General features: G+C 51.6%; 2 protein-coding genes across 3 annotated transcripts; both read left to right on the forward strand.

Moving 5' to 3' along the window:
• The first annotated feature begins 1711 nt into the window (after positions 1-1711).
• Positions 1712-7899, forward strand: ARR3 (arrestin 3). The gene is made up of 17 exons (XM_053955667.1): positions 1712-1760; positions 2175-2205; positions 2552-2612; positions 2965-3009; positions 3296-3495; positions 3594-3653; positions 3896-3963; positions 4259-4394; positions 4472-4556; positions 4664-4736; positions 5234-5371; positions 5788-5871; positions 6144-6167; positions 6245-6297; positions 6690-6699; positions 7526-7528; positions 7800-7899. Exons 1-17 carry the CDS (start codon positions 1744-1746, stop codon positions 7897-7899), a joined length of 1188 nt encoding a protein of 395 aa, XP_053811642.1. The 5' UTR covers positions 1712-1743.
• Positions 7900-8646: 747 nt separating this feature from the next.
• LOC128795106 (ras-related protein Rab-6A-like) lies at positions 8647-25236 on the forward strand. Of its 2 annotated transcripts, XM_053955601.1 has the most exons (9): positions 8798-8887; positions 10271-10329; positions 11968-12021; positions 14042-14141; positions 16629-16734; positions 17671-17782; positions 20594-20687; positions 22327-22393; positions 23215-25236. In XM_053955601.1, exons 2-9 carry the CDS (start codon positions 10304-10306, stop codon positions 23277-23279), a joined length of 624 nt encoding a protein of 207 aa, XP_053811576.1. In that variant the 5' UTR covers positions 8798-8887; positions 10271-10303; the 3' UTR covers positions 23280-25236. The 2 variants fall into 2 exon arrangements, with proteins under 2 accessions (XP_053811575.1, XP_053811576.1); XM_053955600.1 differs by lacking the exon at positions 14042-14141 and having other exon boundaries at positions 8647-8887.
• The last annotated feature ends 553 nt before the right edge of the window (positions 25237-25789 follow it).

A 25789-nucleotide genomic window follows, 5' to 3' on the forward strand; every position in this document is an offset into this window, starting at 1 on the left:
GCTGGTCCCTCCTCTGCCATCTCCATCCAACCCCATGCCCAGACCCGTCCCATCTCCCCTTGCCATGGGAGCAGCTGCAGAGAGCCCCTGTGGGAATCCACACTCCTTCCCACCAGGAGCAGAGCTTCCACCTCAATTACCATCACCTTGCTCCTAAGCCCTCTTTGCCAATCCCTCTAAGCTGCTTTCCCAGGGCTCCAGCAAGAGATGTATTTATAGCCCACTCTTACTCATGAAGCGTCTCCCCAGTTAATCAAATAATAGGATTCTTCCTGCAAGTTCCTCTCCCCGAGCACTCACAGACACACCTCCCACAGCCCCGGCCAAGGCTGGGTGGGCCAGAGATCAGATGCCAGGGGAGGGACAGCCAGGGGGGATATAAGAAGCTGCAGGAGTGGGAGCAGCCCGTAGTGACTGGGTGGCACTGGGAGCTCCTGGGAGAGGAAGAGGACGACGTCTGTCTGTCCATCCACCTGCCAGGTGAGTGCTGCCTGGGCCCTGCCACGGCTTCATGGTTCTGAGGGTTTGGAAAACAGGACAAGGACACTGGTGCTGGGTTGTGGCTGGAAGGAGGGTGGTTTGCAGCTGAAAAATGGGGAAAATGTGGACAGAAAGGATTCCAGTGTGGCCAAAGGACACGGCGGACGGGTCAGGTAGTGGCATGGGACAGCTGAGCCAAGCCAGGGAAGGTCCGAGTCCTCTCTTGGGGGTTTGGGAGATGCAGAGGAGGAGTTCAGCTCTTCTCTCCTCCACCTTTCATTGCCTCACCCCCAATTCCTGGGGTCTGGAGGGAGCCAGACTCTGCTCTCACTCCCTTTTCATCTTCTCACCCTGCGAGAATTCCCAAACTTCACATCCTGCAGCTCCCAAGGACCTCAAAGATCCTGACCTTGGGACTAATCTCTTGTCTTCCTGTGGGGAAGAGAATCATCCCCTCACCCCCATGGCCATTTCTTCTATCTCACCAGCTTCCCTGATGTTGTGTTCAGAGGCAACTCTGTCCACGTGCCCCTGGGGCTTAAAATCCTGCCTGGACTTAAGCTGTGCTCATGTCAGAGCTGTCTATCCCTAAGAGGCTGAGCTCATCCCATTTAATATCCCGGAGAATCAGCCGGTGATCAGTGGGATCTTTACAGGCTCCTTCTGGACACAGGCTTGAGCCAGCAGAGCTTGGGCAGGGCTGGGCAGCTCCAGCCCCACTCCCAGCGTAAAGGGCTGGGAATGGAGGGATCCTGTGCCAAGACCCCTCTTTCCATGGCCAGTTGAGCTTCCCTTGACCTTTCTCCCTGGGTTTTCCTCACCTTCCTGTGAGTGACAGGACAAAGCAAGCCCATTCCTACCACTGAGCCATGACAGCCAATTTCCAGGAAAAAAACGATTAAAACTGAGACTCTATAAGGCCTTTTGTTCATTTTCTTGCCTTTCCCAGTCTTGAATTGGATCCATTGGGGATCACCCCTGTGCTTCCTCTTTTCTGGAGCAACACTCTCCTACTTCATCACCTTTTTGGCTGGGAACAAGGAGCTGGCTCAGCTCCCATGTGCTGCCCCAAAGCCAAACCTGGAGCTCCCAAGCTCTGCAAAGGTGGCAGCGCCGTATCCTGAGGGCTCTGCAGTTTGTTGGGATGTGCAGGATGTTGGCTGGTGGCCGTGGCTGGGGTTGCCTCTTCCCCAGCACCTCATCCAGTGCTTTCCCTGTTTCTCCCCACAGACTTCCACGTGGACATTCCTGCACTGAGTTAAAATGGCAGATGGATCAAAGTAAGTATCTTTATTGATTTATTTATCTGGAATTGGGATGGAGCAGGGCACTGCAGGGCAGGAGCAGAAGGGGAAAGCGAGACCCCAGCTTGACCCAGCTGCTGCTCCCAGGGGCTGCAATGTGAGCTGCCATGGAGCTGCCATGGAGCTCTGTGTTGGTCTTCCTCACTTGCCCTTGAGACACAGAATCCACCCACTCCTCCATGGTCACCCTGAGCTCAGGAGTACACCTGGGGTAGCTACACAGGGTGGGTTTGGCCCTGAATTTGCAGGACATGGAATTCTCCAGGGACTGGACACCCTGGCGTGGCTCTTGGTGATGCACCACATTTGTAGGGCAGCCCATCATCTCCCTGTGCCCCATCCAGACTTGTCCAAGGCATTCCCAAATATCTGTCTCTGTTTTCTCCACAGGGTTTTCAAGAAGACCAGCCCCAACAGCAAGGTGAGTCTCTGTGCCCTGTCCCCTGACGTGCCCTGTCCCCTCCTGTGTCCAGCCCAAGGTTTGGGCTCTGCTGGGATCTCTCTGGGCTGGATCTGCCCACAGGATCCAGGCTGATTCTGCCTTCCCTTTGAAATCTCATTGATTCCTGGACCTGCCACAATGCCACTGCAGGACTGGCTTTTCAAAACAGAAATTAAAAAATACCCTGATATGACCCCTTCAAGGTGATTCTGGTCCAGCCTGGTGACAAAACCCATGACACAACTCAGGGCTTCGAAATTTGGGCCAATTCCATGGCAAACATTAACTTGTTTCCTTCCTCCCTTTCCCCACGTGCTGCTTCCAGCTTTCCCTCTACCTGGGGAAGAGAGACTATGTGGATAACGTGGATTCAGTGGAATCTGTCGGTGAGTGGGGCTGTGCCCAGCACTGAGGGGGAAGTACAGGCAGGAGAGGCTGGGGAGACTGGTCCCAGTGTTGTGGGTTGCTGGTACAGCAGGAGGAGCAGCTCTGGAGGAGCAAATGCCATGTTTTCCTGCAAATATCCTTAGGGAAAATAGTGGGAAAGGGAACAAAGTCCCTTTGAAAAACAACCCAGCCACACTGCTGGAGGAGGTATCACCATCCCCCTTGGCAGCTACTTCTCTCAGTCACCTTCCAGCTGCAAAGTGGATTATTTGGGTTTGAAAAGCTGTGCTTTAGTAAAGATCTTCCCAGGCAGCCGAGCTCACCGGTCCTTCTCCTTTTGCTTGTTTGCAGATGGTGTCTGCCTGATCGACCCGGAGTACCTAAAGGACAGGAAAGGTATTGATACAGAAATACAGCATGAGGGGAGGGGATGGAACCAGCTCAAAGCTCGGCAGCAGCCTGGGGCCGTGCTCAGGTTAAAGCTGCTCCGTGTCACCTACAGCTCGTTGGCCATGGGTGCCATGGCAGCAAAGGACACGAGGGATCCCGTTCGCATTTAGTGTCTGAGGACGTCTCATTTCTGCTGAAGAATTTTTGAAACAGTTTCTCTTGCCTCTTTGTTCACCCCTTGTGCCTTCCCTCCCTCCCACCCCTCCGCTCATCCCTCTCCTGCCCGGCTCAGTGTACGTGACGCTGACCTGCGCCTTCCGCTACGGCCGCGATGACCTCGACGTGATCGGCCTGACCTTCAGGAAGGACATCTACGTGCTGACCACCCAGCTGTACCCGCCCGTGCCGGACCAGGCTCCCAAAACCCTCACTCCTCTGCAGGAGAAGCTGATGAAGAAGCTCGGGGAGAATGCCTACCCCTTCACCTTCGAGGTAGGGGCTGCTCAGCCCCTCCCGGCCACGCGGCTCCACGGCGTCACCAGGGCTCAGCCCTTTATTCCCTTTTTTCTCTCTTTCCCCGCTCTGCCCAGATTGCCACCAACCTGCCCTGCTCCATCACCCTGCAGCCCGGGCCAGATGATGTGGGAAAGGTGAGCTGCTGTTCCCAGCCTGTGTCCCCTGGACCATCCTCCCTGGGAAGGTGTTGAGTTGTGGGGTGCTAAAAATGAGAATTGATTCTCATGGCTCATGGGGTGACGGGTGGGAAGGGAGGATGGCTGGAGTCAGAGCCAGGATCTCTGGGAATGCAGTGGAGGAAAGAAGGAAGACAAGGAACCTAAAGCTCAGGCAGCTCGGAGCCCCTCCTGCTCAGTGACCACATATGTTCCCCCAGGCCTGTGGCGTGGACTTCGAGGTCAAAGGATTTTGTGCTGAAAATCTGGAGGAGAAAATTCACAAGAGGTATTTTCAGGGGATCCCTTTTCCCCCTTTTGGCCCTATAACTAAACCACAGGATCTTTTTGGGGTGACCAGCTTAGGGGTCAGGCTGAGGGCCTTCTGTCAGCCTGTGCCACGCTTGGATGGGAAACTCTGCCCGAAACTGGGGCAGTGGTCCCTGTGCCACATCCTAAGGGCCAGGTGAAACGTTCTCCCTTTGGCTGGAGACACTGAAAAGTCCCCAAAGAGTCCCTGTGGCCCCTTGAAGGCCTTGTTGACGCTGTGGGGGACACTGGGGGTGCCACCTGTGTCCCCACAGGAACTCCGTGCGCCTCATCATCCGCAAGGTCCAGTTCGCCCCGGCGCAGTCGGGGCCAGCCCCGAGAGCCGAGACCACCCGGCAGTTCATGATGTCAGACAAGCCTCTGCACCTCGAAGCTTCCCTGGACAAGGAGGTCAGTAGGGACACTGTCCCCACCAGAGGAGGGGACCAGGATTTCTGGTCACGTCACTGAGCCTCTTCCCCTTGCAGGTCTACTACCACGGAGACCCCATCAACGTGACCGTCAACATCAACAACACCACCAACAAGGTCGTGAAAAAAATTAAGATCTCAGGTGAGAGAGGGGCAGAAGGGACATGTCCCAGCACCCATCACTGCCAGAGATGGGGACTGTGAGCCCCTGCCACGTCTCCAACGTGGCTCCCCCTTGTCTGTCCCCAGTGGATCAGATCACAGACGTGGTCCTGTATTCCCTGGATAAATACACGAAGACTGTGTGCAGTGAGGAGATAAAGTAAGGAACAAGGGGCTGGAGGTGATGTGGCATTTCTGGGAGGGAGGAGGAGAAACGAGGAAGAGGAAGAGGATGGGAGAGAGATGGGGAGAGAGGATGTGACAGTTTTACACCAAGCAGCAAAAATGTCTGGGTTAGAAGAGCAGGTGCAGAGGACAGGGAAGGCTGCGGACCACGTCCCACCAGCACAAGCTGGTGGTGGCTGGGAAGGTCCCTGGGGAGGGTGCACAGCTGCTCCCAGGCTCCTTCATCTCCTCACTTTGCATTTTTGAGGCCAGACACAGCCTCTGCCCCGCTGAGAACCAGGAGGGAGGTAGAAAGGTGGTGGGGAGAAAAAAGAAGTGGTTGTAGAGGGGAAAGAGAGGAGGGAACGAAAGGAGGAAATGGCCCAGCAGCTGCATGGGGAGGGCAGGGCTGGCCCTGCACAGGTGCCTGCAGTGATGCTGAGCACCCCCAGGCTGGGGCTGGCTCTGAGCTCTTTTCTCCCACCCTTCCAGTGAGACTGTGGCTGCCAATTCCACCTTCTCCAAAACGTACTCAGTGACCCCCATGCTCTCGTCGAACCGCCAGAAGCGAGGCCTCGCTCTCGATGGCAAACTCAAGCACGAGGACACCAACCTGGCCTCCACCACCATGTAAGGGCTGTGTGGGCTCCTCCTGCTCCCCACCACGCCTTCCCCCACTTCCCCCTGCTCTGGGCTCCCACCAAGGGCTCCTGAGCCCAGCCCATCCAGCTGGAAAACATAGGGATTGTGTGACATTGTCACAGACCCACCTCTCCATCCCATAGGAGAGATGTAGCTTCCCAGTTCCAGTGTTCTTCAAAGGTCCTGAATCCCTCTGCAGGGCTGGGCCTGGTCTGGGAATGGGCCTCCAGAAGCTTCTCTGTGGCTTCACCCAAGTGCCCTCCCCTCTCTTCTCCTGTTTTCCTCTCCTCCTAAACCCCAGTGCACCCCAGGACACAGATAAACCCTGGCACTGCCATGGGGGCAGTGGATGGGGTCTGCAGGCAGCACTGCCCTCTCACTGTCCCCCTCTGCTTTTTTCCTAGCCTGAGACCCGGCATGGACAAGGAGGTGCTGGGCATCCTGGTGTCCTACAAAGTGAAGGTCAACCTGGTGGTGTCCCGAGGAGGGTGAGGCTCTGTGGGCAGGGGAATCAGGGGTCATCCTGAATCCCTCTTGGGCTGTGCTGGGGGGTTTTGTACCCCAAGGAAATGAAAGAGAGGGCAGTCACACCATGGGCTCCTCATCCCTGCCCTGCTCCCCTGGGGTCACTGGGCTGCTCTCTGACCCCCACCCCACCACCTCTATTATCAGCCATCTTCCACCTCAGTATAAAGCACAGCCTAACACCTCCCCTCCTCTGCCTTGGCTCATTTCTGTCCCTTCTCTCCTGCTGCCACAGCATCCTGGGGGATCTCACTGCCAGGTAAGGGGAGCTGCCTGTGGGGCTGAGCGTGGGGCTGCGCTGGGCAGGATCCATGACAGAGCTGCTTTTCCTTCCAGTGATGTTGGGGTGGAGATGCCCGTCATCCTCATGCACCCGAAGCCTGATGACTGTGAGTTGTGTGTGGGATGCTGCCGAAAATCAGCGGGAAAGAGCTTCTGGTTCAGGGGGGAGCTGGTGAAAACAACTCTGGTGCAGCTGCCCCAGTGCCAAGGGCCCTGCTCTGCCCTCTGTGGGACGGGCACAGCTGTCCAGCTGTCCTGGAGCAGGGTGGCAGCAGTTTTCCCATGGGACGGGCACAGCTGTCCAGCTGTGCTGCACCCATCCTGTGTCCTGGAGCAGGGTGGGAGATGTCCTCCCCATAGCACCCTTCCCACTGTTCCTCTTTCCAGGAAACCACCCAAGCATTGAGGAGAGCTGTCAATTGAAATGTCCTTTTTGTATTAACCTGCACATCTTTTCTCCCCCCATCCCTTTCTCCCTGTGCTTATCACTGGAATGCAGCTAAGCCAAGGTAAAGAGATGTTCCCTCTAACTCACAAACCACACAGATCCATCACAGATGGGTGTGACATCCCAGCTTGAGGTCACATCCTTGGATTAAACCACCCAGGTCTCAAAGCCCTGAGCCTGTGTCACAGCAGCCACGTTCAGAGGCAACAGGAGAGACCAAATCCTGGGACTGGGATGTGTTCTGAAAACTCCCAGGGCTTATTTGACAAGTCCCTTTGCTGCAGCCACAGCAGCTGCAAGCCCAGGCCTTGCCCTGTCCCTCAGAAGCAGCTGGCAGTGTCTTCCAGGCACAAGTGCCATCACTGGACAAGATGTCTCCATGGTTTTGGTCCCCACACAGAGTTCCCTGGGCTGCTGGAAGCCACGTCCCTGTACCCCTGCACATTCCCCAGCACCAGAGGCCTCTTCTCCTCCTAAATCAGCTTATTCCAGCTGAAGCCACAGCTGGGACTTCTTCTCTCTGGGAAGCTGCAGTGCCAAATCCATTCCCGACACCATGGCCCTGCCAAAGTTTTTGTGTCTGGTTACACCCTGCAACAGGATGTGAGCACTGGGATTTGGGGCCTGGAAAACCAGGCTGCAGCTCCAGGCTTTCATACTTATCCCTTTCACACCTTCCCTTTCCCAGCTCACTGAGAACATTTAAATTTCCAAAGAGGAAATCTCTTGGTCTGTATCCACCATGGCTCCATGTAGGTTTTGCCAAATCATTTCACATTCCCAAGCTTTTGGAATCTCTTTTGCTGACTCTTTTTTTTTCCTGTTTTCTCCCCTGCTTTTCACTTTGTGCTCTCCCTTGCTGTCACTCACTGCTCACCTTTCTCCAGGAGGTAACTCATCTCTTTGACTTCTTGTCCTTATTTTCCCTTGGAAATGCAAAATATTGTGTGAAAAACCACCATAAGCTGCAGGCCAAGCTCCTTGGGTGGGGTATGGGTTTGTGTGCTGGGGCCAGGCTGTGCCTCACAGTGACCTGAGTGTTCTCAGTGGGGCGACAGGTCCAGGGTGACCACTGTGCTGTCCCCATCAGGAGCAGGGTTTGGGCTCAGCAGGGATTTCCCTGCCTCCTGTGGGCTCACTGTGCTCTGCTCTCCCTTCCAGCGAGGAGGACATTGTCATTGAGGAATTTGCTCGCCAGAAGCTCAAGGGAGAGAAGGATGAGGAAGATGAGAAGGAGGAAGCTGAGAAAGAGGAGAGCTAAGCTGCCGGCCCCCCAGGCCCCAGTTTGGGACACAGCCGCCTGTAGTGTCCCCGCTGTGCCACACCTGGCACAGCCCCCTCAGCCCCCCCAGCCCCCATAGGTGCCCCCTCCTCACCCACTCCAAGCCCTGGTAGTGGTGGTGAGAGCTGCTGCAGCTCCTCCCGGGACTGCCACGCTGGAAAGCCCCACGGTGCTCCCTGTTCCCATGGGTGCCAGCACAGGGACAGGGACAGGGTGGGTGCAATGGCCCTGGCCGAGCGCGTCACCAGCGTGGCTGTCACCTGCCCGTGACACGTTGTGCACAGCTCTGTGACATTGATACCAATAAACCCACTCGGTGGCCCGGTGCAGGCTCCGTGTTGTGCTGGGGGGGAGCAGACGGTGCCTTCGTGCAGTGGGGGGGAGGACGAGGCGATGCAGGACCTGATGCAGCCAGTCCCATCCAAGGTACGGCTGGATGCATCCTGCTACAGCCGCAGGATGTATCCTACAGTCCAATCCCGGTGCAACCATCCCCGGTACAGCCAGACCCATTCTGCTACAACCACCCCCGCTACAGAGGGCTCCAGCCACGCTGCAGCCGGATCCGTCCCGGTACAGCCGGCTCCAATCCCGCTACAGCCCGGGCACATCCCGCTTCAAGCCGCAGCATCCTCGCCCCGGAGGCCGCGCGGTCGCCACGGCAACCGCCCTCCCCATCACCATGGCAACCCCCTCCCGTCCCCATAGCAGCCGCCCTCCCCGGCAGCCCGGCCCGCGTCCCTCCTCCCGCGGCGGCGGCGGCGCTCCTCCCCGCGGGGCGGGCCGGCGGTGACGCGGCGGAGGTGACGCGCGGGGCGGTGGTACCGGGGCGCTCGGCGCTGTCTCCTTGTCCCCATCACGGCTCCCGCTCGGCCCCCCCGCGCCGCCATGTCCGCGCCCGGCAGCGGCGGCGACTTCGGCAACCCGCTCAGGAAGTTCAAGCTCGTCTTCCTGGGCGAGCAGAGCGGTGAGCGCCGGGCCGGGCCCGGGCGGAGCCGGGAGGGGCCGGCGGGGCGGGGGCAGCGCCCGGGGCCGAGGCCGCGCCGTGCCCGGGCTGGGGGACGCGGTTCGGGGAGGGGCGGCCCGGCCTGAGGCCTCCGCGGGCGGGGCTGCCGGGGCGCGGGGCTCCGTTCCCGGCCCTTCCCGGCGGCCGGGGCTCCGTTCCCGGCCCTTCCCAGCGGCCGGGGCTCCGTTCCCGGCCCTTCCCAGCGGCCGGGGCTCCGTTCCGCCCTCCCGGGCCCGCAGTGCGGCCCCGGAGCTGCGGGGGCTCCCGGCGGCTGCGCTGCCCCTCTGGCCGCGGCCTCCCGCCCTCCCTCCCTCGCAGCCGCGGGGGTTTTGTTTTGCCTCAGACGGCCTCTCTTTTGTGGCCCTTCCCTGGGAATAGGTGGATGAGTTGTGTGTTTGCCTTGGAGTCCCGGTGTTTTCTCGCTGGGAGTGTCCAAGGCCCGTTGGACGGGGCTTGGAGCCACCTGGACGACGGAAGGTGTCCCTGCCTGCGGCAGGGGTGGAACTGGATGAGCTTTAAGGTCTCTTCCAACCCAAACCATCGTGGGGGTTGTTACTCCTCACCTTCTCCTCGAGCCTGGAACTAGAGGTCTTGGAGGGATTTCCAGAAGTTTTCTAATTTCCCAGCGTTTTCAATGGAGGGTTGACATTGGTGCTGATAGACATTTGTCTAAGGTGTTTTTAACCCTCTCCAATGTTCCTAATTGCACAACCTTTTTAGGCAGTTTATTCCTTTTTTGTCTTCTATCCATGTCCTTTGAATTTTTCTCAGCTTCCTCCAGCTTCCTGAGCCAGAATTGGAGCTTTATCTTTGTTTTTCATTTCTTGTCAGTTCTGCACTTTGTCTCGTGATGATATTTGGAGATGTAAATTTAAAGTTTTGAAACAAAGCACCAGAGTTCGCTCTGTATCTAAAATCTTGTTACGAAGGAAGGATAGGAGTGTGGAATATTGCTTTTCCACGCAGCCAGAGGCAGCAGAACAGCATCTGGGATATCACCTGCTTTGTTTTGATGTTTATGTCCCAGACTTGGGGATTACATAAGGAGCAGAACAGGGTAACAAAGCAGATTTATTGCTTGCCCAAAGCAAACAGCTGGTTCTTTGTTATCAGCACACCTGATCTGAGGGCCAGGTTATCTCCATGATTAAGTTTGGACCTGCAGAGATTGATCTGCCTCTGTCATTTTGGGACTGAAATTTCCAGCTGGCTGTTTCCCAGGAAGGTGTAGCTGGAATGGCCTGAGATTGGCAGCTGCTGTCAGATCAGTGCCACTCCCAAAGCAGTGCTGATTTTTTTTTTTTCCCACTGCTGCTTGAAAGTAATTTTTCTCTTCTCTTGTAGTTGGGAAGACCTCCCTGATCACCAGGTTTATGTATGACAGTTTTGACAATACTTACCAGGTATGTGATAGTATTTATTTGCTTTTATATAAAATATATTTATATTAATGAATCTATGCCCTGCTGTTCAAATTGATGCCTGGGAGCCCACTTCTCCATGAGATGTCAGTTCAAGATCAATTAAGAGGTTACAATGTGCTGTGAAATGGTAAATCAAAGCATCCAGTGTGATGTCAGCAAGTGCAGTGTCCAGAAAGGGAGCAAGGTTTAGCAAAGGTTTATCCCTTTGGATGTGGGATAAGTCCTGTGAGAAACCTTGAGGAAAATGGGGAGAACATTGTTTTATGGTCAGGATTTCTGGTGCTGGATATGGGAGCCTCAGGAAATGGAGGATGAATAAAAACCCAACATTTTCTGACATTCTTAGTCTCTTGTTATCTTTAGAGCTTCCATTTCAGTCGGAATAGTTGAGTCTGGAGTGTGTAGATGGATCTGCCAGAAGTCAGCTTGGTATATTCTGTCTCTCAATTTTTTTTATTACTATTTTTTGACTAAAGGACTAAAGATAGGAAAAGCCAGGGAAGTCTTGGCAGGCAAAGAGGGGGGTGGGGATGAAGAGGCTGCAGATGAAAAGCAGAAGATGTGTAAGAGGCCTGAAGGTTTGGGGAAGAATTAATTGCATCAAGGGCGCTCAGAAGTATTTCATGGGAATATCAAATCTCTGTAAAGCAGGTGAGATTAGGGCTTTATCTTTTAATTCAGCCTAGAAGAGTTACTGGGTTAGATTGGGGTGATTTGAAGTCAAGGAGAAGTCACTCTCTGGAACTGGATCCTCTTGTGCTTCCTGTGTTTTTTCTTCTCTTGTGCTTCCTTTCTTTTCCTGTCCCTTGTAAGATGCTCTGATAGATTTATTTATTGCTTGCTGTAGTTGTTATAAACCATGGCCTGGTTGGAAAACAGACCTCCCAGAAATAAATTCTCCCTCCCAAAACTGACTGTGTTGCTCTTTACAATTATCCGTTGGTACACATTCATCTGTGAGTGTTAAGAGTGGGGATAATCTGCCTAAAACACTCAAATCTGGTACATCAGGAGCTCTCTCCTCTTTCCTGGGGTTTTGATGAGCTGGGACAGCTCCTTGATTGAAGTGCCTGGGAGTGCACCTAACTTAGTGCATTGTTTTAAATGCCTTTGTGCTGGAATTGCTGTCGCAATGGGAATGGGAGTGGATGCAGACCTGCCTGGGAAATGAAGCTGCTGAATGTCACTGGAAGGGAAGCACATTCTGAAGTGGAAAGCCCTCGATAAACATGGCTTTTTAGCTTTCAGCTGCCCATATTTTATAGATCTCGTTTGTTCTACCTTTTGGGTATTTCTAACAAAATAATTCTTACCAGACTGAATTGGGGCAGGCCAGAAGGAACTGCCAGCTCAGATACGATCTGTGTGGAGATACAGGAATGTCTGAGGTTAAAATCCAGACTCAGAGGTTCTTGAGGAGCTGAGAAGTGTTGAGGAATGCTGTAAAATGCAGCTGGTGCAGATCCCCAGATTGCTTTGTTGTTATCACCTCAGTTAAAAGCAATTGAAGGCAAATCTTCACCAGCTTCATAACAAGTTTGGGAACGTTTCTGAGTTTGTACAGAAAGGGGGTGCTGGAAGGCAAGTCACAGCTCCTAATGCTTCTCCTCTTTCCAGGCAACCATTGGAATTGATTTCCTGTCCAAAACAATGTACCTGGAGGACCGCACGGTGAGTGGGGCAGGGCTGGGAGGGCTCTTTCCCCTGGCCCTTCCTCCAGCAGCTGCTGCAATCCCCCAGCAGCCTCCAGAGAACCAGCCTTGGTTGAATCCCATCACTGGTACAAGATCTGATACCTCCATCAGGAAGTCAAAGGCTTCCATGGAAAATTGGGGCTGGATAATGGCCACATCCCAGGGAATGTGCTGCCTCTTGTGTGGACCTGCTTTAGGTGCAGTTTGCTCCCAAAATTTGCAGTTCTGCCTCTGGGATTGTCAGGATGGAAAGGGCTGAGACCTCAGGTACCACAAAATATTCTGAGCTGGAAAGGACCACGTGGCTCATCCAGTGCTGCTCCTGAAGCCAATAAAAAGCCAAGGACTTGGTGTTCCAAGTCTTGAAGTCCTTCATGATTAGACCTCCCTGCTCCTCCTAGGAAGTTCTTGTGGTAACACAGCTCTGACCTACTGCAATAAAGCAATTCGGGATTTAGCCTGCTTGAGATTCCTGTTTGCACAGAGACCTCTCACTCCCTTCTCCTGGATTTCCTCTCAGTATTTGTGGGTTTGCTCATGTTTTGCCAGTGTTTGCCTTTTCCCCATTTTACTGCTGTGTGAGGAGTGTGACAGAGCTGTGGGGAGCAGGTGACACTGCTGTGTGGGTCTTTGGGCCTGCTGCTTCCAAAGTTTCTTTTCAGTGTGTGTGCTGAGTTTCCTGAGAATTTCTCTTCTTTTTTACCAATGATTCCCTCTTAGAAAAACCCTTCCTTAGCCTTTGTTTAAGGCGAAGATCCTGGGAATGCTGCTTGACACCTGTGGATGCCTGTGTGCTGTTATGGTGGTGTGGGTTTCTCATGGTTGTGTAAGTCAGGATGTCATTTACCTGCTGCCCTGCTATCCAGAAAAATCCCATTTTCCTCCCAGTGTTGGAATGCTGTGAGTTTCCTGGTTATGTAAGTGGTCCACAGAGCCCATAAAGCCTGTTCAGATAACAGAGGTGTGGAGTGTAGATAAGAGGAAGGACAATACAAGCAAACAAGCTGAAAAAATTCAGACACTGGAATAGTTTCTCAGATGTGGTTAATGCTGGATTTTGCAGTAGGCTTTGATTTCTGGGCTGGAAATGAGGAATGCTGAGCTCCAGCTGGGATGTGTGCTTTGGTGGATTTGATGTGGCCTTAGAGCAAAAGCCAGCAGAAGGGATCTTCATCCCTGGAAGGGTCCAAGGCTGGGTTGGACAGGGCTTGGAGCAAGCTGGGATTGTAGGTGTCCCTGCCCATGGCAGGGGTGGAATTAGATGAGCTTTAAGATCCCATCCACCCCAAATCATTCTGGAATTCCATGAAATACATGTAGAATTTGGTTCTTTAAAACCATCTCCCAGGAAGGGCAGCTGAGTGACATTCCCAGCATTGGGATGTGTGGAATTAAGTGAGCTGGAGCCACCAGAAGCCCCATCCTCAGTCCTGGCTGTCAGGAGCCACATCCATTTACCAGTTCCCCTCATTCCTGAGAGACTGAGCAGTTCCTCCTCCTCTCTGTGTCCATATCTTCCAGCCCTGTTGGATTGCAGTGCAGGAGAAGCCAGCCTGGAGGGTGGTTGCTATTGGAGCTTCCACCACCTCTGGTTTTCCAGTGGGATCATCCAGGCTGGGCTGAGGTGGTCCTGAGGGTCAGGAGTCCCACATCTGGCCAGCTGCTTGTGTGGCTGTTCTGGCAGGATCCCTGAGGCCTGGCTGTGCATTTCCCTTGTTAGCTGGTGCCATGAGGAGGGGTTTAGGGCTCTCCCAGTTTCTGGTGTTGGAATGTGTGAGATATTCTTGGGTGTGTGGAGGGAGGGATGCTCCCAGACCTCGGGAAGTGTCGCTGCCTCTTTTCACATTTCTGTTCCATTTGAACTTTCCTTTTGTTGCCTTAGTTTTGCTTTGCAACTTATTTTTATTTATTTATGTTGATTTCACTTGAGTTTTGGTTTTGTTCTCCATTTTCCTGCTGTTCCCCTTCCCCTTGCCCTACACTTTTCCATTTCCCAGATCAGGCTGCAGCTGTGGGACACAGCCGGCCAGGAGAGGTTCCTCATTCCCAGCTCCATCCGTGACTCTGCTGTGGCTCTCATTGTCTTTGGCATCACAAGTAGGTATCGAGCCCAGGGTCTGCAGGGACCTTGCTTTTAACACATCTTTACTCTGGATGTGGTGGTGGTACCCAAAAAGAGCTAAAACAGCCCATCAGCCTCTTGTGGGTGTTGGCAGGGATTGGGAATTCCTCTGTCTGTGCTGGTTGATGGTAGCCTCTGGAAAGCTTTACTGTTTTTCTGTTTTGTTGGTTTTTGGTGTTTTTTTTGTTTTTTTTTTTTAACTTCAAAATTATTTTTCTTTTTTATTTCTGGGTAAGGAGAGAGGTTATACAAGTAACAGCTTCAGGTGCCAAAGCAAAGGAGCATTGTCAGAGTAGGTAAAACAAAATAAGACCCTTTTAAACAGAAGCTGTGGAGTGACTTAGGAGGATTCAGGATTCCCATTTTTTTTTGGAAAAGAGACCTGGAGACTCATGAGAGAGCTTTTGAAAGAGCAGAGATGCAACAACCTCAATTTCTAAAGAACAAACAAGGGAAATTCTCTGTAACTCTTGACATAAATGTTTTAATGCAAGATAGGAAGTTATGAAGATAATTATTTCATTGTAACTTCTTGGTTTTGATTCCACTTGATCTGGTGGGGGTTTTGTTAATCTACGGTATCAGGATTTATATAAATTTCAGTAAAGAAAGCAGCACAGGTGGAAAAGCTCTGGCCCAGCTTTATTCTTAACAGTTCTCAGCCATGTCAGAAGAAATTAAGTGACAGCTGATCTCATAATTCTTCAGTAACGGGCTGATCTTTGCAGATATTTTCATTTTTTCACTGTTCTTAGTGACTGAGAGGTTTAAAGTTTTCTTGTGTTGCAAAAGGGACGTGTTCAGGTACTTTTGGGGGCACAATGAAATTGCTTGGCTATTGTTGATGTGCTGGACATCCCAAAATGCAGATGGAGAGATCCATGAGGGGAGTCCATTCTCAGCTCAGGCCCCTCCTGGAGGTTGTTCCTAAGGAGGGCTGGGCTCTTTCCTGGTATCCCACAGTGGTTATTTGTAATTTCCCTTCTAAAATGGGTGCACACAAACCTGGACTTGTAGAAATGCAGCAAACCTGGGTCACTTCAGGGGTGTCTGTGTGGTACCTGCTCACTGGAGACCTTCCCTCAAATAACTTTACTTTGCACAAATTACAGATTAAACAAATTAAACTAATTTAATACATTTAAGAAATTAAACAGATTACCTGGGCCAGCTCTGTGGTGCTTCCCCCAGCTGCCTTTTGCCTGTGAGTCTGAAGGTTTTGGGTGGTTCAGTCAGCACCTGGCTGAATGTTCATGGAGACTATTCCAGTGTAACTGCACTGTCCGGGGAGGGTGTGGAAGTTTGGGAAGTCCAGGGGCTGTCTGATCACAGCTCTGCTGTGACACTGCCCAGGTGCTCCCACTTTGTCACCTTGACTTTCCTGGCATAGAGAAGAGCCCTGACTTCTGCTCCTGTAATCAAGTCTGCCGTCAAAATGAAGCACCAGCTAATTGCTTTAACTATAAACCCTAATCTTCCTTAAGCCCCAGGGCATCAGCTCGACATTCCCTGATGGAGATAAGATGTTGTTTTGAATCTGACTGCAGGCCTGTGCTCTATCAGCTTCTCTTCCTCTTCTAAACAAGCAGTGCTTGGTCCTGAAGAAGCTGCTTTTCCTTGATGAGCTGGTTCATTAACCAGTGCTCTGCCTCCCTGCTGGGATTATTTGCAGCTGTAAACTGGGAGCCAGTGGGTGCCTCCATAAAACTGTTGGGAATGAGGAGCAATCCTGTTTTTAGGGACTGTGGGGCAAAAGAAAAGGAGGCACTCCCAGTGTGGAAAGCTTTTTGTCTGGGGAGTTTTTGAGCAGTGCTGGCTCAGCCAGGCAGGTCCCAGACCTTGGAGCTGTCATATATAATAATATATAATAATAACAGTTTGTGTTTGGGGTCAAACTCTTCCTGGCCCAGCATTTTTGTAGCTCCTGTGCTGCTCTGGAAGGTAGAACCCAATGGCCTTTGCACCACCTGAACCCTGCAGTGTGTAACACTTGCTTTCATTTCTGCTGGAATTTAAGTTTATCATTGCTTCAATATCACGTGAAAATCCCCACTGCCATCACATGGATGCTCCATGCTGGAGGGTGGATGCTGTTTTCCTGCCTGGTGTCTGTCCTGTGGGAATTGCCCCAAAAGCTTTGATCAGAGATGCTCCAGGCTATGAGTCCTGTGGAGATCCCATCCCTAATCCTGGGAGATCAGTGCTGTACTGTTGGCTACCCCCAGTAATGAGGTGGGAGCCAAATCCTAGAGATGTTTGGGAGTAGCAGGATCTCTGGGCAAGCAAAGGAGGGAATTTTAGCACTTTACAAACAGATCCAGGAAACAGCTCTGCTGGGGTTGGATTTGGGGCGAGATGACAAGGTCACCTCAGCTGCTGCAGTCGGGTGTGGAAGTGGCTTTTTCCCTAAAGGGTTTTCCTGCTCTCTCTCCTCTCCCTGTGGGCCGGGCTGGCCCCAGCAGGTCCGGCTGCAGCTCTGGGACACGGCGGGGCAGGAGCGGTTCCGCAGCCTCATCCCCAGCTACATCCGCGACTCCACCATCGCCGTCGTGGTCTATGACATCACAAGTGAGTGGGGCCTGCTGGCTGTGGGTGTTCTCAGTTCAGTCAGGGGGAAAAAGAGAAAGATTTCTGCCAGGCTAAGCCTGGGGAAAAGTCTGGGAGGAATGTAAACAATCTGTTATCTTGCTTTCCGTTCACATTGTTTATAGATACGTTCTACCACACTGACCTAAGTCCAGTGTACCAATCAGGTGAAGTGTTTTTACTTTAAGACCAGTGGAATTAATGTTCACGATGCTCTCTATAAAAGAGAGATGTGTTTTGAATAAACTCTTTTTGCCTTCTGAAATCGTGCGAGTCATTTCGCCCGTTCCCTGGCTCAGCAGCGTCAGGTGGCAGCACAGGGCAGGGGGGCTCTGCTGTGTCCTTGGCAGAAACACCCCACACGAGCAGAACTGAGAAGTTACAGCCATAAGTTCTGCAAAAACATCATTAAAATCAGAAATGTTTTCACCCCTTCCTTGTCTTTCTGGACGGGAAATAATTGGTGTGGGGTGGGGAGGCTGGGTGTCACTATTGGACACAAAATGAATACACAGAATCTTGGTAAGTTCAAAAGAGGAAAAGAGCCAGTTTTATTTCTGACCTCGCAATATATAGAATTCCAACAATGACAATGGACTGGAGGATGAAATTGCCACCTCTCCAACCACACTGGTCAAACCATCAGTCCATCAATTCTGTCCTCCCACAAAGAAGAATGCAAAACAATCATTATTTATGTGAACAGTGCGTGAGAACTCCAGTAGAAATATGTAAACATCAGAAGGCATATAAAACTTTTAAAAGAACTTTAACACTTTCAAAAGAACTATAAAAGAAAACTTAACACTTTTAAAAATCAGGGCAGCAGTTGGGAGAAGCACTTGTGTACAAGTGAAGCGTTTTCCCTGTCATAAAGGAGTTTTATCCTCACCTTTGCTATTTTGTTCTTCCCTGCAGACTTGAATTCTTTCCAGCAAACCTCCAAGTGGATCGATGACGTCAGGACAGAGCGAGGCAGTGATGTCATCATCATGTTGGTGGGGAACAAAACCGACCTGGCAGACAAGAGGTAACGAGGGAAACTGGGCCCTGCTGCCCTGCCCAGAGCCACCAGGGCCTGGGGCCAGTCTGGGCTTAAAACAAGGCTTAGTGTTAAACACAACATTGCCTGTCAGGAAATTCTCATCTCTGGTTTCAGCAAAAGTTATTCCCTTTGCTGTCCAACAAATAGTTTTAAACAAACCCACCTTAAAAAATTGCTCAAGTGGCTCTGCACCATTATCTCAGTAGAGTATTTTGTCTGATTTTACTTTTCACACTGAGGTAAAGGCTAAAAGCTGCCTGTGAAAGCAAAGAAATCAGCTGATTTTCACTGTTTTCCACTCATTTCCCTCACTGTCTCTGCACGTGCAGCTGGAAGTTCATGGCACAGTTTCTCCTCGTTAAGAAGCAGCACAAACTTTTGTTGGATTGATCTAAAATTAGAAATTTCTCTGAGTATAAATTCCATGTCATACATAACACACCCTGAGCTTGTGGATGTGTGAAATGAAACCAAATCTGCAAAACCCAAACTTCCCCCAAAGAGAGACCCAAGAATTTAATTAGCCTCCTAAAATGACACAGATTAATGTTTTGGGAGGTTCCATTTTGCTTTTAAACTCTTAATTCTACAGCACATGACCCAAAATAACCAGTGTAATGAGCTCTTAGAAGAGCACAGCCTTTATTTGTGTTCTTATTTCAAATCCTTCTCTGGATTGTTGATTTAACAGTGATTTTGGTGAATATTTTCAGAGATTTTTTGTTCCTTAGGAAGGTATCATGAGCAGTGTAGGTAAGGGAAGGTTTTTATTTTAATGGGTGGTGCCAGAAGCAGTTGGCAAAGGGAAGATGGAGTGAACCAGGCAATTCCAGCTCTTCCTACTGAGACATCCTCACACGTCCCACAAATGTGGGCTTTGGCTCTCAGGGGATGTGTGAGGGCTTAAACCACAGGGGGATTTTGATCTGATGCACAGAAAATCACCTCAGGAAGGTAGAACTGGGAAACACCTGAATCTCACAGCAAAATAAAGCCTTAAAGTACCAAATCCTTGGCCTTTGGCTGTTAACAAGATTTTCCTGATCAAAGGAGAACAATTTAGAGATGCCATTAATGTTTTAATTAAACAAAATCTTGGCTTTTATTTGAGTATCAGTTTACTCTGTTTCTTGGGATGATGGGCAGAGTGATCTGAGTGTTCCATTGAGGGACATTCCCACATTTTTAATCCTAGCTCTTGCTTTGCTCACTCCTGCAGTTACACATTCCTTCAGGATGTGTTGTGATGTGAATTTTCTCCTGTGATTCTGGTGGTTTTGTGTCCCAGCATCCCCAACATCCCTGTTTGCCCTGCAGGTTTTTAGTTTTCATGCTCAGCAGGAAAAGCAGGGATAATTCCATTTGGCTTTTCCCACTTCACTGGGAAGCATTTTGAGGTGTCCCATGCCTTGCACTTTGGAAATATTCCTAAAACCTGATGCTCAGAGCTTCAGGAATACAATAAAAACATGCAGAGTTCATTTTGCTTAAGACTTCCATGTGTGTTGAACTCATGATCTGTCCCTGAAATCATTCACAAAAGCAAAATCCAAGATGTTGTCTCTGAGCCAGCTCTGGATTTTGACCACTGAGCCTCTCCCATTCCCTTCTGGCACCTGGGAATAACTGCAGCTCCCTGACAGAACAACCTGGCATTTCTAATTCCTCTCAAAAAACAGTTTCATGTGAAACTAGAAAGGCCAGTGGGATCATTTCAGCCTTGGAGTATTTCCTGATGGTGCACAACAGCTGGCCCAGGACTGCTGCAAGAATTAAAAATACCAGAAAATTGTTTGAAGCAGCTACAGCTGAAGTTCATGCAGCACTGGAAATTCTTGTTTTGGGAGCTGAATGTGACAGTAGTCCTGGTGTGGGCTGGAATTTGGAATGTTGGGGAAGGGAATATCCAGGTGTCAGTAACAGGAGCTGCCTTGCCTTTCTTTTCAAAGGAACTTGGGCTTGTGTGAGGCTGAAATTCTGGGCCTGGAAAGGCTGGACAAAGCCACCTTTGGTGTCACAAAGGTGACATTTTTATTTTGAGGCAGAATACAGGGAAGCCATTCATCCTCTGATAAAAACCAGGGATGAGGCAAGTTCTGAAGCCAAAAAGCAGCACTAAAAATAGCCCTGTTCCTGTTCAGTGCAGCCTGGTAAGTTTTTCATTCCATTCAGTGTTGCTTCAGTTGGTTGCTGGGGTTTTTTTTTTTGTTGTTTTTTCTTTCTCCCTGCAGTTTCCTTTCTCTCATTTTTGGACTCTTTTGCTTTGGTTTGGTTTTTCTGCTCTGTGATTTGTTCTCATTACTGGAGACAGGTTTCTGTGGAGGAGGCTGAGGGAAAAGCCCGAGAGCTGAATGTGCTGTGTGTTGAAAGTGTTAAAGCAGGACTTAATGAGACACAGAGGGGCAATTCCAGGTGCTTGTCCCCAAGCTGCTGCACTGTCCCTGCTGCTGGAGCCTTTCTGCAGTCTTTGTGTCACCTCACAACATTCCCTCTGTCAGATTTGGGAAGCTCCCTGTCTCGATGTGGGGATTTTTCCTTGCCTGGAATGAATGCTGTGGATGAGGCTCAGGTGTTCTGCACAGGCTTCAGCCTGTCCTGCTCACCTGCCACAACTCCAGGTGTTCCCTGGGGAGCTTCCCTGAGATGTTTTCACTCCCAGCTGAAAGACCTGGGGGTGCTGAAGCCTCCAGGGTCCTGAGGTGGGCTGTACCCTCTTGGAGTGGGAGCAGCAACTCACTGCCAGCCATCTCTAACTCTTCCTTGTGTTCCTTGTGTCTCTTTCCCACCTTTGTGCAGGCAAATCACCACAGAGGAAGGGGAACAGAGAGCCAAAGAGCTGAATGTGATGTTCATTGAGACCAGTGCAAAGACTGGCTACAATGTGAAACAGGTACATGCAGGCTGTGTTCTCAGCCAGGAATCTCCCCTCACTGCTCTCCTCTGCTCCAGGGTGGATTTGTGATCCTGCAGCAATTTCCTCGTGTTTACTGCCAGCCCCTGAAGTGTTTCTTGGTTTGTGTAGTGCAAGCTCCTTCCCTGTTGAGTCAATGATTCCCTGTCAAAGCTAAACCTTGAAACAAAGGAGGACTGACTCCAGAATGTGCTGAGGGATGGGAAAGGGGGAAAATCATTGTTTTGTGCAGCCAGTCAGCTGGAATTTGGTTTGGTTTGGTTTGCAGTCAATGCACTGTTTGCTGAAATCACTGCTGACATCAGTGGAGAGAATTGTTTCTGCTGATACACTGGAGTAGAAGTTCCTGCTTCTGTTTGCCAGCCAGAGAATCTTGAAATATTTTAGAGGAATTGAGATTGGAAGGGTTCTCTGGAAATCACCCATTCCAACCCTCCTGCTCAGAGCTGGCTGCCCAGAGCTGACTCCAGCTGAGTTTGGAACCTCTCAAAGGAGAGGGACTGTCCAAGTGCCAGTGTTTGATCAACCAAACAGCAAAATAACCTTTAAATTTTCATTGTAAGCAGAATTTCTCAGATTTCTGCTTATGCCCTTTGCCTGTTGCTTGTGATTCCCCTCTCCACTGGTTCAGGGATTGTTCTGGATATGACAGAGCTTGGAATAAGAAGCTGTGAGCTCTGGAGGAAATTGGGAAACATCCTCAGGGGTTTGCTGCACACCAGCAGCTTGGTCCAGCCTCACAGTGGGGTTGGGAGGCTTTGGGCTCAGTTTTTGTGGCTGTTCTGGATCGAACCCACTTCAGTGGTTGATTTTGACTCGTGTTGCCTCCTCTGCCCAGCGGGTGTTCGTGAGGAGAGCTGGGATTTGAAGGCTGCAAACCCCAGCCCCTCACTGGGACCTTGGCTTTGCAGGGAACACCCTTTGAGGGGTGGCTGAGGAGCTGCTGGGAGGGGAATCAGCAGCAGCAGGGCTTGCTCTGGGGTTTGATGCAGCAGAGTTCAGCAGCCTGGCAGTGTCTGCGCTGTGTGAGGGCAGCAGGGCGAGCTCCAGACATTGACTGAGGAATGATGCAAACCCATTTTCCAGGTTTTCTGGGGATATCATAGCCCTTCCCAGTGTAAGTGCAGCTCCCTGGAACCAGCAGTTCTGCTGAGGAATGGCTCTTTGGCAGCAGGACTGATCTGAAGGGCTGGGCTCTAAGAGCTCTGTTGTTCCACAAAGGAATATTCAGTGCCAGCTGAGTGATCAGAGATCCCCAAATGTGCACCCTGTGTGCACAAGCAGAGGCTGAACATGGTAAATAATGTTTAGTAAGTGCAGGAGGGAGTTCCATGAATCCCTGGAAGAATGCTACTAATTAATTCCATGTTCTCTTTAAGCAGGAACAGGTAAAATAAAACTTTTTTTGTAGGCATTGAATAAGTTCTTCAATGTAAGTTCTTTAAAACCTGTTAAATTTCCTACATAAAATTCTCATGACATTTTTGATCACTGCTCTGCCTGCTAAAGTACCCACTTAAGGAGTTTGTACAACTCAGCCTCAGAGTCCTGCTGTAAAACAATGTTTTTAACAGGAACTTTCTGACAAGCCTTGAGCTTCTCTCTTGCTGCTTTCCAGCTTTTCCGCCGTGTGGCTGCTGCCTTACCTGGGATGGACAGCACACCAGAGAAGAGCAAAGAAGACAGTATCCTTGTTTTCCCATGGAATTGGGCAGTGATCTGGTGTTAAATGGGGCTTACTGGCTTTCTTTGGCACATGGTGGGGATGGGCCTCGCTGGGGTTTGCAGGGATGTGGCTGAAGCAGGGCACGGAGCTGTTGGAGTGTGAGCAGAGGGATGGAGCAGCTCTGCCATGGGGAAAGGTTGGAACAATGTGGGATTATTCAGGCTGGAGAAGAGAAGCTTTGGGGTGACCTAATTTGGGTCTTCAGGACCTGAAGAAGCCAAGAAGAAAAATGGAAAGGGAATATTTGCAATGGCTTGGAGTGACAGGACAAGGGGGAATGGCTTCCCACTGCCACAGGGCAGGGTTGGATGGGATATTGGGAAGGAATCCTTCCCTGTGAGGGTGGCCAGGCCCTGGCACAGGGTGCCCAGAGAAGCTGTGGCTGCCCCTGCATCCCTGGAAGTGTCCAGAGCCAGCTTGGATGGGGTTTGGAGCACCCTGGGCTAGTGGAAGGTGTCCCTGCCCATGGCAGGGGGTGGCACTGAGTGATCTCTAAGGTCCCCTCCAACCCAAGCCACCCTGGGATTGTATGACCCTGTTTGTGGGCCAGGTATAAATGTACACAACCAATGGCCAGCACAGGTTTTGCTTCTCCACTCGAGCTGAGGCTGGAATTTCCACAGCTTTAAAACACCAGAGTTTGTTACTCTTTTTGTCCATCCTCTGAAAGGTCTCACCACGTGCCTGCCTTTGCAGTTACCCTGTGCAGGCAGGCCCTGGAGAGACCCCAAACAACCCTTCCAAATCCTGTCCCAGATGATTCCTTGACTGTCCCTGCAGTGATTGACATCAAACTAGAGAAGCCCCCCGAGCAGCCAGTCACGGAGAGCGGGTGCTCCTGCTAACAGCCCCTGCCAGCAGCACCCCCGCCCGGCCGGGCTCCCGGAGAACATCCCGCTCATTGCCACCCCTCTGGGGCTGGAAAACCATTCCCAAGCGAGTGAATCCCTGTGTACTGGTGGGGAGCAGCCCCGGCCGCCCCTCTCACTGCATGGTTTGAGCCCTGAGTGCAGAATGAGTGTCCTGTCTTTTGAGTTTATTTTTTTATGTTGTTGCACTTTGGCACCACGGTGCCCTTCACACTTTCTCTCTCTTTCCTCCCTTTCTCCCCCTGTTCCCACCTGGAGCCTCCCTGCTCAGATGTATCTTGTGAATGCCATGGAAAAGCTGCCGAGTTAGGGAAGACAAAAATGAAGCTTTGGGGAGGGGTGGGTTTTCTGCCTTCCCTCCTGCCTTGCATCCTCCCCCTGCCTTCTCCAGCCCCCTGTCCTGCATCCCCACTTCCTCTGGAAAAAGGCTGCTCCTTAAACTTAAACCAGTCACTTGGACTTGCCATTTTGGACTCTGCAGGTTCCCAGGCTTTGCTTCCCGCAGGGCACACACCCCATGAGCTCCCTGGTTTCTCCTTTCCGTGGATGATCCTGGCTAACTCTTGCTCACCACTTCCCAGTTTTGCCCCTCGAGTCACACAGGCCCTGGAAAGCCCCAGACTCTGAGAGCTTTGGCCTTGTTGCTCCCATTTGTGTGGCAGGGACATCCCAGAGCCTGCTCCCCTCGGCTGGAATCTCTTCCCATCCAGAGGATGTTGGTGACTGTTGGCTGCAGACGTAGGGGAGGACGAGGAAACAGGCTTTGCAGCCCGAGCTGGGTGGGGAGAGATCCTCAGGGATTCTGGAAGCAAACAGTGACCTGGAATCCATCACTGCAGGGGCAATGCCTGTCCTGGGAGTCATGGATGCTCCTCAGGCTCCTTCCCTGATCTTCGTTCTCCTGTTCTTTGTCACTGGAGCTGCTTCATGCGGAGCAGGAGAGCCACAGCAGAGGGAAGGGCAACATTCCACTCCCACTGCCAGGTTGCTGCTTGGTGGAATCGTTCCCATTGCCTCTGCCCTTGGAGCAGAGCTCTGGGGTGCAACCAGCAGCCATTTCACTCCTGGGGGAGTTTTAACCTTTGCCAAAGCTGAGGGGAGCAGCGGCAGGGAATTCCTGTCACAGTGGGTGGAGGATTGGACGCTGCTGAAGGGAATTCTGGTGTCACTCCCCAACCTTTGAGGCTGGGGACTGCCTCCTTTCCCCCAGGCCCTGGTTTTGAATTAATTCATAGAGCTTTTCAGAGATTTCCTGGGGTTTTGGGGTCCACAAAAAGTTGGTTTGTCAGTTGGCAGAAAGGAGAATTCCGCTGTCCTTTCCCCGCCTGGCCTGTGTGACACGGAGGGTGCTGTGGTAGGACAGTGGCCACGGTGGGGGGGTCAGTGGCACTCCCTCCCCTCCCTTGGCAGGGTGTCCCTCGGTCCCTGACACTCTGTGTGCACCTGAGGAGGGGAAGGGACAGCCCTGGGCTGGGATGTGGCAGCCCTGGGCTGGCAGCAGCTCCCTGAGGTCCCCAGAGTCCCTTCCCCTGGGGCGAGCTGGCCGCAGGAGGAAGCTGGGATGCGAGTCCCATCCCTGCCCCTCGGGAAGCTGATCCCATTCCCTGTACATAGCCCCTTGTGGGAATTGCTGGTGTCGGTGTCCGTGTCTGTAGAATGGGTGTTGCTGTCCCTCCTCAGGCAGCTCTGCTGTCCCTTCGTGTTGTTCGAGTCACGGACCGGGGCGGGAGGGGGGAGACCCCAATTAGGGGCGGGGGGTAATTAGTGGAATCCAATAGTTCCCTTCCCACTGTTTTTCTGGATGTGTTCCTGCCGTGTGTCCGGCCCTGCTGTCTTGTAGCTGTAGCGAGTTAAGTGTGACTGTAACTCTGAGTAAGGACTGTGTGACACAGCCACAGTGTATCACTAAATAAATAAAGTTATTTCACCAACACTGCGCTCTCCTGCTGCCACACCCGCCTGGGCGGTAAGAGGGGTTTGCTCCGAGGTGTGACATTCCTGTCCTGAGCAGGGATGGAGGAGGAGGAGGAATGGAGGAAGGATGGAGCATGCAGCATGAGGAAGGATGAATGAGGAAGAAGGATGGGATGGGAGGAGGAAGGACAGAGGTGGAGGAATAGAGAAGGAAGGACACCGGAGGGAGGAAGGATGGAGCAGAAGGAAGGACAGAGGGGGAGAAAGAAGGAGGAAGGATGGAGGAGGAGAAAGGACTTTGCTGACGTTGTTGTAAAATGTAGAATATGTGACAATGTTCTCAGGAAGTCTCTTTTTTGATGTTTGATCTTTGTTACTTTCAAGCCCAAACAGCAAAAAATGAGATTTAATCCAAGAAATTGAGCAGCCAATGAGCTGGAAGTGATGTGCAGGTGTTGGAAGGACAAGTGACTTGTGGGTGGAATTGCCTCACTGAGGGTTAGGTCTGGACATGCTTGAGGTTACCAAAACCTGGGGGAAGAAGGATCCCTGTTTTGGGATGACAACACAGG

Source organism: Vidua chalybeata, chromosome 14 (assembly GCF_026979565.1).
Source record: "Vidua chalybeata isolate OUT-0048 chromosome 14, bVidCha1 merged haplotype, whole genome shotgun sequence".
NCBI classification, from domain to species: domain Eukaryota; kingdom Metazoa; phylum Chordata; class Aves; order Passeriformes; family Viduidae; genus Vidua; species Vidua chalybeata.